Source organism: Lithobates pipiens, unplaced genomic scaffold, assembly GCF_037356315.1.
Source record: "Lithobates pipiens isolate NorthernLeopardFrog02 unplaced genomic scaffold, aLitPip1_a1.2 Scaffold_8, whole genome shotgun sequence".
Classification (NCBI taxonomy): Eukaryota; Metazoa; Chordata; class Amphibia; order Anura; family Ranidae; genus Lithobates; species Lithobates pipiens.
Genome location: NW_027507903.1, coordinates 3,866,471 through 3,882,725, shown reverse-complemented (window position 1 = coordinate 3,882,725; position 16,255 = coordinate 3,866,471). Strand labels below are relative to the sequence as shown.

The 16,255-nt window shown below is 46.1% G+C and overlaps 1 protein-coding gene across 1 annotated transcript in view; it reads right to left on the bottom strand.

Annotated features, from left to right (window-relative positions):
- Positions 1-1,837: 1,837 nt before the first annotated feature.
- Positions 1,838-16,255, bottom strand: part of CIAO2A (cytosolic iron-sulfur assembly component 2A) — a 29,011-nt gene continuing 14,593 nt past the window's right edge. The window contains exons 3-5 of the mRNA XM_077471982.1: positions 15,867-15,916; positions 9,004-9,049; positions 1,838-5,517 (exon numbers count right to left, since the gene is read on the bottom strand). Coding sequence (XP_077328108.1) covers positions 5,420-5,517; positions 9,004-9,049; positions 15,867-15,916 — 194 coding nt within the window. The 3' untranslated portion in view covers positions 1,838-5,419. The remainder of the gene's footprint in view (positions 5,518-9,003; positions 9,050-15,866; positions 15,917-16,255) is intronic.

Here is a 16,255-nt window from a genome sequence, read left to right as displayed (position 1 = left end):
AGAGAATAAAATGGCGCTCGTTGCAATACTTTCTGTCACACCGTATTTGCGCAGCGGTCTTACAAGCGCACTTTTTCTGGGAAAAAATACACCTTTTTTAATTAAAAAAATAAGACAACATCAAAGTTAGCCCAATTTTTTTTCATATTGTGAAAGATAATGTTACGCCGAGTAAACTGATACCCAACATGTCACGCTTCGAAATTTGCTCCCGCTCGTGGAATGGCGACAAAATGTTACCCTTAAAAATCTCCATAGGCGACGTTTAAAAAGAATTTTACAGGTTGCATGTTTTGAGTTACAGAGGAGGTCTAGGGCTAGAATTATTGCTCTCGCTCTAACGATCGCGGCGATACCTCACATGTGTGGTTTGAATACCGTTTTCATATGCGGGCGCTACTCACGTATGCGTTCGCTCCTGCACGCGAGCTCGGCGGGATGGGGCCCGTTTAAAAAACATTTTTTTCTCATTTATTTTACCTTTTTTTTTTTTTTACACTGTTTTTTTCCAGAAGTGGTTCAAAAAAATAAAGACTCCAGCTGTATATTTAATGCCATGGCTGTGACTCATCAGCAAAAAACGCTGCAAAATAAATTCTCCTACTCCTGGCGATTTTGCGATAATACATAAGCTTCCTCTGATTGGCTGATCTTCGCCACAGCCAATCAGAGGAATGTTTGCCTGTGTGGATTTCATCCAAAGACATGCTGGGAGGGCTCCTTGAGGGCGGGGCCTGATGTGAATGTAAAATGTACACTCACCGGCCACTTTATCAGGCACACCTGCTCAATTGCTCGGTAACAAAAATTGCTAATCAGCCAATCAAACGGCAGCAACTCAATGCATTTAGGCGTCTAGACGTGGTGAAGACGACTTGCTGAAGCATGTGGTTTTGCAACAGCTGGAGGTCCGCTATCCCTGCTCTAGAGGAAACATAATTTTGCCCCCCCCCCTGGCTCCACCCCCTTTCCCCTTGCCCATGTATACCCCACCTTTTTAATGAAGTGTCCATCAAATGCAGCCTCACCAGCACCCATCAATGAATGTTTGCTTCCATCCCATTCATTCAGGAGTCAGAACACAGACACAGTCCTCCGCCGCCGCTGCGCCTCTGACACTATGTGCTGCCTGCTGATGCTGAGACTTAGTTTCTTGCTGCAGAGAGAAAAGAGAGTAGGAACACCAGCGGCTGGGCGCCCCTGGCAGCAGTGCGCTCTAGGCGGCTGCCTAGTTTGCCTAGTGGTAGCACCGGCCCTGTACAGAATTGCAGTATACATAAAATAATATGCAAAGATGTTTTTATTACAAATTATGTGAGCAGACCGCAGTTCCTCTTCAAGTGGTTAATAGAACACCATGAAGCTGGAAGCGGATTGGCTACCACACACAGCTGCACCAAATTCTGCAGTGTTAGTAAATCTCCCCCGTTGCCTATGGTTAGGTAAATTGCCAAGTGTGAAAATGATGAAATGGTCGATCCCCGGAGGAGGGGGGGGGGGGAGGGGGTGTGGGGAGTGCAATGTTCTGCTATTTCTCCAGCACACGGTAACCGCTGACCCAGAAGTGTGAAGTCTCTAATCTACACTGAGTGACCATATTGTGAGCCCAGAACGGGGACATGTGACCCCCTCCAAGCCGAGGTCAGCACTTTCATAGACTGGTGTCAGAGTCCTTTACAGGTCATTTATTGGGTCACTTGCTAAATACACAACTTCCCGTAATGAGAGCAGAGCAAATATCGGCACGGCGGTGCTTGTAAACCCCCCGCAGATACCCAAATATACACACAACGGGTCTATACAGATGTTTATATTCCAGACCAGGAGGAGTCAATAATTAGTCATATAAAAGATTTATTTAGAATCCCGGTCTGTACAGCGCGGCGCGGCTTCTCGAGAGGATTCTTCTTCTTCTTCAGGATCCTCTCTTATATACACAACCTTATAAACAAAACCCGAGTAACAAAAATATAAAAAATACATTTCTATATAAAGCCTAAGTTAACCTAAAACAATTTTTTTTTTAAATCAGCACAAGGGACATGACTTACCTTCAATGAGATGAGTCCTTTTACCAAATTCTAATTGCTCTGATGCCCAGCCCCCTGCCCACCCTGCCATAATCCTCTAGTGCGGCGGGGGGGGGGGGGGGGGGGGTAATAGAACTAGTCTAGCATGCCCGACGATGCCCGCTGTCTCCGCCCAGCTGGTCAATTCATAGAAGACTTTACTACAGCTTCCATGACTGAAACACGATCTATGAATGGAGTACAAGTGCATGATGGATAGGCGGATGATTGAACCCCCCCCCCCCTCCCCAATTCCATTCTTGGAAGCTGTGGTATGGCTTTCATGAATGGAACAACAAGATCCATGAATGGAGGACTGGCAAGGATTATTATTAAAAGCCACCTCCCCCATTCATAGACCATGTTTCATTCTTCCTTCTAAAGTAACTCCCCCCCCCCCCCCCCCCACCGCAAACCACCACCTCATAACCTTCTGATGCAGCGGGGGGGGGGGGGGGGTTAATAAAACTAAACAAGAGTGCCCAACTATGCCCACCCTTTGTACCCAGCTGCTCCATCCATAGAAGGTGCCAGTACATCTTCCAGGAATGAAGCACGATCTATGAATGGAGTACAAGTGCATGATGGACAGGCGGATGAATGAAACCCCCCCCCAAATTGTAGACTATGTTGGAAGCTGTGGTATGGCTTTTATGAATGGAACAACAAGATCCATGAATGGAGGACAGGCATATTATTAAAAGCCACCCCCCTTCCACTCATAGACCAGGTTTCATTCTTCCTTCTCCAATAACCCCCCCCCCCCCCCCCCCCCTGCCCACCCAATTCCATTCTTGGAAGCTGTGGTATGGCTGTCATGAATGGAACAACAAAATCCATGAATGGAGGACGGGCATATTATTAAAAGCCACCTCCCCTATTCATAGACCATGTTTCATTCTTCCTTCTACAATTTTGGAAAAAAATTATAAACAAAATTACTTAAAAAAAATATATGATTTTTTAATCTAATATATATATATATATATATATATATATATTTTTTTTTTTTCCCAAATTTGCCTTTAAAATCCCATCTTTGAGGTTTCCTATTTTCAAACCCCTTGAGGGATGATGGAAACTTAGACGCCAACCCATGGGAGTCTATTCATTTCCTGAACGTTGGTGAAATGAGGACACAGCAGCACAAGGGACATATCTCAGTGAAGGTAAGTCGCGTCCCTTGTGTTGATTTGTTTTAGGTAAACGTAGGCTTTAATGCTTTCTAGCAGAGGGAGATGAGCTGAATGCACATTGTTGTTAGGGAAGATCCATAGCAAGGATATAAAAGGGTTCCCATTTTTCCCACAGCTTCTATATAGTCCTAATGGAGGTAGAGGGAGGCTGTAGGAGCTCAATGGAGGATGTCAAACTATGGGATCCATGTGAAAACAACGAGAAGAGCACCAGATGGTTGTCTTAAGCCCCGTACACACTATCAGATTTTCTGCTGAGTTTTTCCTTCAGATTTACCAAAACCATGTAGTAGAAGGGCCGGCCTGATTGTATACACATTGAAACTCCTAAGGTTTGACCTCATATTATATGGTTTTGGTAAATCTGAAGGAAAAACTCAGCAGACAATCTGATAGTGTGTATGGGGCTTTAAGAGTACATAATCATTTATTGATAGCAAAACTGAGATAGCAGGAAGGTAATAGGTAGTCAACACATTTCTGGAGGGCAACAATCCCCCTTCTTTGGGCGTGAAATAACTCATCGCACTGGACAGCTGAGAGTCCAATAGGAAGCTTTGTCATCTTTCCATATAAGTCCTGATGAAGGGCGATTGTTGGCCCCCAAAATTCGTTGGCTATCTTTTACGGTTGTCTTGGATTTAACCAACAATCAAATGATTATGGAGTAAATCCCAACCAATCTGCTACAAGGCTTTCCCTCACTACCCATCCGACCAGACGATACTGGCTCCAAAAAGGCAAAGGAAGGAAAATGGAGCAGTTCAACTTCAAAGTGTCAAAAAAAATACATTGATTGGTATCACCCGAAACTGAGAAAGTCTACCTGCGCGTCTTACGTGTTTTACTCCAACCAGAGCTTAGTCAGAGTGACTACGACTTTGCCTTATATAAATTATTATGGAGTTAATCCCAACCGCTCCACTGCACGGCTTTCACCCACCCGACCAGAGGTTGCTGGCTCCAGGATGGTCTGTTGACATCAAAGGCAAAAGAAGAAAAATGGAGCATCTCAACATCAAAAGATTCCAAGATAATTTATTAGTATCACCGGATACAGAGGAAAAAAAAAAAAACCCTGCTCCACTTACGCGTTTCATTCCAACCGGAACTTAGCGTGACTATGACTTTGCCTTAAATAAACGATTAAGGAACACTTAAAGCAGAACTAATGTTTCAAATGAAAGACTGGCAACCAGAAGAAGATGCCAAGGACCTTGAGGACCTTTGAAGTATAGTTAAATGTTGGGGATTTATTTCTACTTTAATGCCGCGTACACACGATCGAATTGTCCGGCGTACTTAGTCCGCCGAAACGCATTTCACCGGACAATCCGATCGTGTGTGGGCTTCAGCGGACTTTCTCAGCGTAAAGTCCGGCGGACTTGGGGTTTTTAGCGGACAATACGTTCGTTAGTGTGCTAGTCCGGCGGACTAAGAATGACGCATGCTCAGAAGCAAGTACGAGAAGGAAGCTATTGGCTACTGGCTATTGAACTTCCTTTTTCTAGTCCCGTCGTACGTGTTGTACGTCATCGCGCTAGCAAACGCCAGACTTTCTGTGTGTCTGTGTGTGGCCAAGTCCGTTTGGTAGAAAGTCCGCCGGACTATCCGCCGGATTGTTTGCCCAGACTAAGTACGCCGGACAATTTGATCGTGTGTACGCGGCATAAGACAACCATTTAGCGCTCTTCTTGTCACTTTCACTTGGATTTCCCAGTTAGGGAGGGTATTGTCTCCATTGGTGGAGGCCTCGGATTTTGTGGTGGAACTGCCAAGGTTTAAGTCATCAAGCCCAACCAATAGCATTTGATTGTTTATAAACTATGGGATCTGGTAGAACAAAATTGAGCGGCATGTACATAGCCCACCCACTTCTACCGAAAGGCGTTTAGAGGAAGTACCATTTAAGCCTCCAGAAGGCTGACTTGACAGGTTCAGTTGTCCCGCAATGGAATCAGCAGTAGTCTATGGAATCTCTTCTCCAGCTTAAGAATTCAATTTCACCCCACAGCACTGCCATCCATGCAGGCTCCCAGCAAATGCTGCCCTGAGATCATTAATGAAAATGTTCTGAACGTCCATGCGTTGCCTTCTGGGAGAAGCGACTCTCCTACCAGATGTTAATCTACTTCAGTGCAGATTTCCACCGCTCTAATCCGGCTCCGTCACACACTGCTCCACTATCTCCCGGAGGTTGGGGTTCTCCATGGCCGCGGACACTCGCTCCTTGTCATTGATCTGCTTGTTGACTTGGAGAAAAAAAAATAATTCAACGTTACTTAGACATGACACATAATGAAGATACAAAATCCCCAACTGATCATGAGTCTTAATTATTTGGCCCTTTTAAATATCTTGAGAGTTGAGCTACAGAAGATTCCTCGCTTTAGGCTTCAGATAACCTACAACCTTTGCTACATCACTTTTTCCAGAAATTAGGCAGTTTCCCTTTAACCCCTGGGGGTTGGGTAAACTTAATTAGCCACTTTCCCTGCCTGTAGAACATACCCGTACATCCTCGGGTTGACGGGTTATACTGAAGGCCAGGGCTTTAGCTGCAGCCATGATCCTGGCATCAATCTTTTCAGCCGGCGATGCTCAATCATGTAGAGTAAAATTGATCCAGCGGCTGTAGAGTCACTGGATCTCTTTTACATGTGGTGGAAGGGGGTCTCGGTTTGATCAAATGCTTTTAAGGGCAGGGGAGAGATCTGCGGTCTAATAAGACCCCCCCGATGTCTCAGTAAATAAAAAAATAAAAATAAAAGTGATAAAATAAAAAATGTAAAAAGGTCTCCCTGTGCTCATGAACATAAGTGTCCCATTCAGGATTTGCTGATTCCAGGTAAATACAGTAACCAGCGCACAAAGGTATAAAAAGGTCAATTTGTTAATTAGGTCCGAAGAAAGTGTTTTTGTGTTCTGTATGCCCACATCCTATAATTTGTACATACTACACCAACACAACTGTAGCCATAGACTTTGAGATAATGACATCAGTTTTAGTAAATCTACCCCAGTCTGTCTGGATACGCTGGATGACCTGCTGCACCTCCAATGATCGATTATGTGGATATTATAAAACTACCTTGAATCCCTTATGGGCAGCGTTATACTAATATTTAAACTGTTAAAAACATGGGAGAGTCACCCTTTTAGAAATTGGAACAATACAGGGCTGTGAGTATGTGACTGTGTCACTGGGTTAGGAGTTTGACGATGTTCTGCCCCTCACCACTTTTGTGTGGCCCCTTTTTGGAAAAGATGTTTCAACACCAAAATTATTTGGTTCAGGCAGATCTTGCATATTTTGCATTTTAAGAGATTGGGTTCCATTCTTTTGATACCATTCACATGTTCTCCTGAAGAAGATCATTCAAAACGTGTTGAGTCCAAATGTGGAATGTTGGATGAAAAAAAAATGTGTGAACCCTATAATGGACATGGTGTTGTATGCGATTTTACATTTTGTGTATAACAAAATATGGCATCAATCTATGTGCCCACTTAAAAGGCCACGGGTGCAATTGTGTTGGTGTAGTAGGTCTGAAATAAATGGTTGTGTCCTGCAAACTAATAAAGGTGACCATCCAACTAATGTATATTCAACCACTCAATGATGGTTCAGTCCACGCAATGAATGGTCTGTCCACTCAATCGTCCACTCAACGGCGGCTCAGTCCACTCAACGGCGGCTCAGTCCACTCAACGGCGGCTCAGTCCACTCAATAATGGTTCAGCCTACTCAATAATGGTTCATTCCACTCAACTGCCCGCTCAATAACGCTTCAGTCCGCTCAACTGTCCGCTCAATGATGCTTCAGTCCGCTCAACTGTCCGCTCAATGATGCTTCAGTCCGCTCAACTGTCCGCTCAATGATGCTTCAGTCCGCTCAATGATGCTTCAATCCGTTCAAATGTCCGCTCAATGATGCTTCAGTCCGCTCAACTGTCCGCTATACGATGCTTCAGTCCGCTCAACTGTCCGCTATACGATGCTTCAGTCCGCTCAACTGTCCGCTATACGATGCTTCAGTCCGCTCAACTGTCCGCTATACGATGCTTCAGTCCGCTCAACTGTCCGCTATACGATGCTTCAGTCCGCTCAACGATGGCTCAGTCCGCTCAACAATGGCTCAGTCTACATCTACTCAATGATGGCTCAGACCACTCAACAATGACTCAGTCCACTCAATTTTCCACTCAATAAGGGTGCAGTTCAATCAATGATGGTTCAGTCCACTCAATTGTCCTCTCAGTAATGGTTCAGCCTACTCAATAATGGTTCAAACCATTCAATGATGGTTCAGTCCACTCCACTGTCCACTCAATGATGGTTCAGCCCACTCAATGATGGTTCAGTCCACTCAATGATGGTTCAGTCCACTCAACTGTCCACTCAATGATGCTTCAGTCCACTCAAATGTCCGCTCACTGATGCTTCAGTCCGCTCAACTGTCTGCTCAATGATGCTTCAGTCCGCTCAACTGTCCGCTCAACGATGGCTCAGTCCGCTCAACGATGGCTCAGTCCGCTCAACGATGGCTCAGTCCGCTCAACGATGGCTCAGTCCGCTCAACGATGGCTCAGTCCGCTCAACGATGGCTCAGTCCGCTCAACGATGGCTCAGTCCGCTCAACAATGGCTCAGTCCGCTCAACAATGGCTCAGTCCGCTCAACAATGGCTCAGTCCGCTCAACAATGGCTCAGTCCGCTCAACAATGGCTCAGTCCGCTCAACAATGGCTCAGTCCGCTCAACAATGGCTCAGTCCGCTCAACAATGGCTCAGTCCGCTCAACAATGGCTCAGTCCGCTCAACAATGGCTCAGTCCACTCAACAATGGCTCAGTCCACTCAACAATGGCTCAGTCCACTCAACAATGGCTCAGTCCACTCAACAATGGCTCAGTCCACTCAACAATGGCTCAGTCCACTCAACAATGGCTCAGTCCACTCAACAATGGCTCAGACCACTCAACAATGGCTCAGACCACTCAACAATGGTTCAAACCATTCAATGATGCTTCAGTCCACTCAACTGTCCTCTCAATGATGCTTCAGTCCACTCAATTGTGCGCTCAATTGTCCCCTCACTAATGGTCCAGTCCACTCAATGATGATTCAGTCTACATTAGTTGGATGGACACCCCTTATGGGCAACCTTGATTAGTTTGTAGGACACAACCATTTATTTCAGATCCAATGAACTAATTTATCCCTATAGCCTTCTGTGTTGCACATCTTGGCTTCTGTTACTCTTCACCAATTAGACTCAATTGGTGGTGTAGGCTGCAGGTGGTTTGGATCACAACCCACAAAGCCGTAGTGGACAGCTCCTGGGCATACAGACTGTGTGTTCCAAGTAAATACACAGACCGCATTCAAGGAATATCAACAGATCTGTTGCTCACAAAAGTGACCTATGGACTTAAAAGGTCATCAGAACAGAAACTCAGATAAAGTGCTGGGCGCATCTTTTCTGGTCAGATATCAAACTGCACTTATTCTATGAAGCATATATAAAGGAATAGCATGGCAATGCATGTGTGTGTGTTTAATATGAAGCTTCTGAAGGTTCTTTAAATATCCCCAATCTACAACAGACAAAGGTCTCGGGCTAAAGGTTATCTCTGCTGAGCTGACCCCCCCCCCCTAAAGCACAAACTCCTATCTCAAGAGCAGCATGCTGTTCCCCCTGCCCATTGCCCTGTTAGGAAAGGAAGCCGTTACTTACTATCCTCCTCCGTCGAGTGCGTCCCTTCGGAAATATAGATCTCCAGCTGGAAAAAGCAGAAGGACATGAACTCACCCACTGCAGGAGATGGTGGGATCAAAAACAAAAGGCAAAAACCTTATGGCAGGTATAGGTCTGGCTCATTGTAATACATTGTTTTTGGAAGGATTAAATGACATTAGTTTTCCACAGAAAACCCAGGCAAAAAAAATACAGGTCAGGACTTCACCAGTGTCTGCAAGAGCCTGGAATGCAGCAAACTTGCCAGACAACCCTGCGGTCCAAACGTCAGTGCCAGAACTGTGGGTGTGTGAAACCAGGATTTGTCATTTATTTCTCTTTTTTGCTAGCAATGTGCTCAATCCATCAGCACCTAACAGGTTAAATCAATGTGCGGGGATGGCATGCCACACTCTCAATGGGTTTTCCATTAATTATATTAGAGAGCACACTGCCATCTGGTGGTTGGTAAGAGCAACAGCAATGCCAACCGAACCTAATTGTTACAGTGTATCTAAACCCAAAAAAGAGTAAAATGATATTATTATTATAATACAGGATTTATGTAGCGTCAACAGTTTGCGCAACGCTTTACAACATAATACTGCAGTTTACCAACATTTTTAGTTTTAAGTTTAGAAGCTTTAAAGAGAAAGAATTCTTACAGTAAATACACAAATAGTAACTTCCTACTAGACTTCATTTAATATTATGAATCGCCTGATGTAAAGAAGTGAAGGAAATCATCACTCCCGTGATCAACTCTGCTAGAAAATTGCAATGAAGGACGAGTCAGACTCCGAGGGAAATAAAACGTCATACTTGCTTCAGCTCCTTCCAAACAAAAGGATCTCCCCCAGCAGGAACGTAGGGAGGAACTCCCCCAGCAGGAACGTAGGGAGGAATCTCCCCCGGCAGGAACGTAGGGAGGATCTCCCCCAGCAGGAACGTAGGGAGGATCTCCCCCAGCAGGAACGTAAGGAGGATCTCCCCCAGCAGGAACGTAGGGAGGATCTCCACCGGCAGGAACGTAGGGAGGAACTCCCCCAGCAGGAACGTAGGGAGGAACTCCCCCAGCAGGAACGTAGGGAGGAACTCCCCCAGCAGGAACGTAGGGAGGATCTCCCCCAGCAGGAACGTAGGGAGGATCTCCCCCAGCAGGAACGTAGGGAGGGGACTCCCCCGGCAGGAACGTAGGGAGGGGACTCCCCCGGCAGGAACGTAGGGAGGGGACTCCCCCGGCAGGAACGTAGGGAGGAATCTCCCCCGGCAGGAACGTAGGGAGGGGACTCCCCCGGCAGGAACGTAGGGAGGGGACTCCCCCGGCAGGAACGTAGGGAGGAATCTCCCCCGGCAGGAACGTAGGGAGAAATCTCCCCCGGCAGGAACGTAGGGAGGAATCTCCCCCGGCAGGAACGTAGGGAGGAATCTCCCCCGGCAGGAACGTAGGGAGGAATCTCCCCCGGCAGGAACGTAGGGAGGAATCTCCCCCGGCAGGAACGTAGGGAGGAATCTCCCCCGGCAGGAACGTAGGGAGGATCTCCCCCAGCAGGAACGTAGGGAGGATCTCCCCCAGCAGGAACGTAAGGAGGATCTCCCCCAGCAGGAACGTAGGGAGGATCTCCACCGGCAGGAACGTAGGGAGGAACTCCCCCAGCAGGAACGTAGGGAGGAACTCCCCCAGCAGGAACGTAGGGAGGAACTCCCCCAGCAGGAACGTAGGGAGGATCTCCCCCAGCAGGAACGTAGGGAGGATCTCCCCCAGCAGGAACGTAGGGAGGGGACTCCCCCGGCAGGAACGTAGGGAGGGGACTCCCCCGGCAGGAACGTAGGGAGGAATCTCCCCCGGCAGGAACGTAGGGAGGGGACTCCCCCGGCAGGAACGTAGGGAGGAATCTCCCCCGGCAGGAACGTAGGGAGAAATCTCCCCCGGCAGGAACGTAGGGAGGAATCTCCCCCGGCAGGAACGTAGGGAGGAATCTCCCCCGGCAGGAACGTAGGGAGGAATCTCCCCCGGCAGGAACGTAGGGAGGAATCTCCCCCGGCAGGAACGTAGGGAGGAATCTCCCCCGGCAGGAACGTAGGGAGGAATCTCCCCCGGCAGGAACGTAGGGAGGATCTCCCCCGGCAGGAACGTATGGAGGATCTCCCCCGGCAGGAACGTAGGGAGGAATCTCCCCCGGCAGGAATGTAGGGAGGAATCTCCCCCAGCAGGAACGTAGGGAGGAATCTCCCCCAGCAGGAACGTAGGGAGGAATCTCCCCCAGCAGGAACATAGGGAGGAATCTCCCCCAGCAGGAACATAGGGAGGAATCTCCCCCAGCAGGAACATAGGGAGGAATCTCCCCCAGCAGGAACGTAGGGATTGTTGGTAATGAGAGCTTCAAGACGCAGGCTCCTGTATGGAGAAACTAGTCGCATGCGTTGCTCAGATGTGATTTTGACTAAATCAGGTGTTTTCCCATATTGCCCAAAAATGTGCTGCCTTTTGCAGGCGTGCGCAGGTGCCATTAATTCTTAATGACCCCCCCCCTCCCCATTGCATATAGCAAATGTGCATATGTTCACGCCTACTAAAAATGCATGGTGCCCCAATACAATGCATTTTGGTGTTGTGCGATTTTAAAAATCATGGCAGCACATTTTTCCATGCATCACATGCATAGAGCAGCCTATTAAAAAAAAATGTGAAGTGCGGGAACGCGCAAAAAAAGTTCAGCGGCTGCAATGGGGACACCGGATGTAAGGGGGCACTCTGATGGGAACATATTACTTAAAGGGGTTGTAAACCCTCGTGTATCCTATGCATTAAGGTGAAAAAACATCTGGCAGTGACTGGCCCCCCAGCCGCCCCGTTTTACTTACCTGAACTCTCGAACTTGACCCAATGGGGACGAGCTGTCCCTCTCTCCACAGGTTCTCGGCTCTTGATTGGATAGATTGACAGCAGTGCAGCCATTGGCTCCCGCTGCTGTCAATCAAATCCAATGACGTGGGTGTCGGGGCCGAGTCCGGCATTCAGCCTCTATGAACGACGAATGCTGGACTCGGGAGAACGCCCGCAAGGTAACACCCCAGGGGAAGCACTTCTCCTAGGGGGTTATCTGATGTGGGGAGGAGCCTAGAGAGCTGCCGGGGGACCCCAGAAGATGAGGTTCGGGGCCACTCTGTGCAAAACAAGCTGCACAGTGGAGGTAAGTATAACATGTTTGCTATTTTTTTTTTTTGTATGAACCTTTAGTATCACTTTAGGGGGGGACTCTGACTGTGGCGACTGATATATTGGGGTAGTACGATGGGGGGCACCCAATGTAATGAATTACTCTGGTAGGGGCACCTGATGTAAGGGGGGGGGGGGGGACGACGATCCGTTCCAGTTCCTGAACTCTGGCTATGTTTACCTTTTTTTTTTATTATTATTATTGAACAAACGTGATTTAAAGCAGAGTTCCGCCGAATTTTATTTATTTATTTTCTTAAAATCGTCAGCTACAAATACTGCAGCTGCTGACTTTTAAAATAAGGACACTTACCTGTCCAGGGCGCCCGCGATGTCGGCACCCGAAGCCGATCTGTCCCTTGGTTCTGGGATGCTGCCGCCACCATCTTCGGTGAGGGAATCAGGAAGCGAAGCCTCGTAGCTTCACTTCCTGGTTCCCTACTGCGCATGCGCGTTCCCACTGGTCCCTGCTGTCTCCTGGGACCCGTGTGTCTCACTGAAGACAGCGGCGAGGGGGGGGAAGTGGCATAGATACCCGCGGGTGCGGTAGGTATCTATGCCCGGAAATGGGAGCAAAATACCTGTATTATAGAGGTATCTGATCCCCCCCCCCCCCACTTTCCCACCCGAAAGGTGCCAAGTGTGACACCAGAGGGAGGGAGGATTCCGAAAAGCGGAAGTTCCATTTTTGGGTGGAACTCCACTTTAACTGTACTTCTGTCTCAGTCTGATTCATGGTTTCTGACATATTTTATTTTGTTTGTATGGCCTTATGGCTGCACCATCTTTAATGCATCTTTTAGGGTGTGCCCCCCAAATCTTTGTTTGTCTACTGTATGGATTCTGACCAAATCCTTTTGGGTTGGAGCACCCGCCTCCCCCATCATTGGCTCTTATTAGAGTCCTTTAGTTCCCCCATATAGAGGAGTGTATGTCTCCCATGGTTCAGAGAAGCAGGATCTCCCATTCTATGAATAGCGTAGGACCCACTGATAATGGGGTACTTTGAAGCACTAAGTGGGCTTAAAGGGGTTGTAAACCCTCATGGTTTGCATTCTATGCATTAAGGTGAAAAACCTTCTGTAGTGCTGCAGCCCATCCCCCCCCCCGTTTTTACTTACCTGAACGCTGTCATCCTCTGTCCGGGAACGAGCACACCATCTCTAGCTGGTATCTCGGGTCCTGATTGGATAGATTGATAACAGCGCAGCCATTGGCTCCCGCCGCTGTCAATGAAATCCAATGACGGGGGCGGGGCCGAGTCCTGCAATCTGTGTGAATGGACACAGATGCGGGACCCGGGAGCGTGCTCGCACGGGTGTCCACCAAGTGGAGCGCTTCTCCAACGTGGACGCTCGATGTGGGGAGGAGCCACCAGCGCCGCTGAGGGACCCCAGAAGAGGTAAGTGATATATGTTTGTTATTTTAATTTTAAAAGAAAAGAAAAAAAAAAAAAAGAGGGTTTTCAACCCCTTTAAGCACCATATAGCCATATGGTGGGACCAAATCCCCATGTTTTTTGAAAATGTTCAGGTGTTTTAAATAGCCTTGCAGGAGTTAAATGTCATGGTTCAATGTGTGAGCTTTATTATTTTGTTCTAACAAAAGGAAAGTAGACGCGTACAATCTTTTTTATGACATAGACTTGAGAGTCGGATCTCAGCCAGAAGAAAATTTTAGTGACCGGACCTCCTGGAATTTTAATTCAATCCCCCTGCACTATAGAGACAATTCCATAGAGAGATCCCTATAGAGAAAATGCCATAGAAAGAACCCTATAGAGACAATTCCATAGAAAGATCCCTATAGAGAAAATGCCATAGAAAGAACCCTATAGTGACAATTCCATAGAGAGATCCCTATAGAGAAAATGCCATAGAAAGAACCCTATAGTGACAATTCCATAGAGAGATCCCTATAGAGAAAATGCCATAGAAAGAACCCTATAGAGACAATTCCATAGAAAGATCCCTATAGAGAAAATGCCATAGAAAGAACCCTATAGTGACAATTCCATAGAGAGATCCCTATAGAGAAAATGCCATAGAAAGAACCCTATAGTGACAATTCCATAGAGAGATCCCTATAGAGAAAATGCCATAGAAAGAACCCTATAGAGACAATTCCATAGAAAGATCCCTATAGAGAAAATGCCATAGAAAGAACCCTATAGAGACAATGCCATAGAAAGAGCACTATAGAGACAATTCCATAGAGAGATCCCTATAGAGAAAATGCCATAGAAAGAACCCTATAGAGAATTCCATAGAAAGATCCCTATAGAGAAAATGCCATAGAAAGAACCCTATAGAGACGATGCCATAGAAAGAGCACTATAGAGACAATTCCATAGAGAGATCCCTATAGAGAAAATGCCATAGAAAGAACCCTATAGAGACAATTCCATAGAAAGAGCATATAGAGACAATTCCATAGAAAGAACCCTATAGAGACAATTCCATAGAAAGATCCCTATAGAGAAAATGCCATAAAAAGAACCCTATAGAGACAATTCGATAGAAAGATCATATAGAGACAATTCCATAGAAAGAGCATATAGAGAAAATTCCATAGAAAGAGCATATAGAGACAATTCCATAGAAAGAGCATATAGAGAAAATTCCATAGAAAGAGCATATAGAGACAATTCCATAGAAAGGGCATATAGAGACAATGCCAAAGAAAGAGCATATAGAGACAATGCCATAGAAAGAGCATATAGAGACAATTCCATAGAAAGGGCATATAGAGACAATTCCATAGAAAGGGCATATAGAGACAATTCCATAGAAAGAGCATATAGAGACAATTCCAAAGAAAGAACACTATAGAGACAATTCAATAGAAAGAGCACTATAGAGAAAATTCCATAGAAAGAGCACTATAGAGACAATGCCAAAGAAAGAGCATATAGAGACAATGCCATAGAAAGAGCATATAGAGACAATTCCATAGAAAGAGCATATAGAGACAATTCCATAGAAAGAGCATATAGAGAAAATTCCATAGAAAGAGCATATAGAGACAATTCCATAGATAGAAAGAGCACTATAGAGACAATTCCATAGAAAGAACCCTATAGAGACAATGCCAAAGAAAGAGCATATAGAGACAATTCCATAGAAAGAGCATATAGAGACAATTCCATAGAAAGAGCATATAGAGACAATTCCATAGAAAGAGCATATAGAGACAATTCCATAGAAAGAGCATATAGAGACAATTCCATAGAAAGAGCACTATAGAGACAATTCCATAGAAAGGGCATATAGAGACAATGCCAAATAAAGAGCATATAGAGGCAATTCTATAGAAAGAGCATATAGAGACAATTCCATAGAAAGAGCATATAGAGACAATTCCATAGCAAGAGCATATAGAGACAATTCCATAGAAAGAGCATATAGAGACAATTCCATAGAAAGAGCATATAGAGACAATTCCAAAGAAAGAGCATATAGAGACAATTCCATAGAAAGAGCATATAGAGACAATTCCATAGAAAGGGCATATAGAGACAATTCCATAGAAAGGGCATATAGAGACAATTCCATAGAAAGAGCATATAGAGACAATTCCATAGAAAGGGCATATAGAGACAATTCCATAGACAGAGCACTATAGAGACAACTCTGTACCTTACCTTGTGTTTAAAAGACAAACATCTTTGCAGCTTCACCCGCAGACACAGACCTGGACAGGAAGAGACAGATTACAATCAGGGATCTCCTCATTCATGGAACCCAACAGCAAACTCACCTCTTCAGAATGTAGATATTATACATCAGGGAAGTTAAATTGGTTGTAAAGCCTTCAGGGTTTTTCACCTTTAATTCACTCTACGCATTAAGGTGAAAAGCCTTCTGTGCTGCAGATCCCCCTTTTTTCTTACCCGAACCCGATCCAGCGATGTGCATGAGTGCAGCGGCTCCAGCCTCTCTCCTCATTGGATAGATTGATAGAAGTGGGAGCCAATGCTGTCAATCAAATCCAGCGACACGGGAGCAGGAGTCCGGGCCGTGTAGGGAGCGA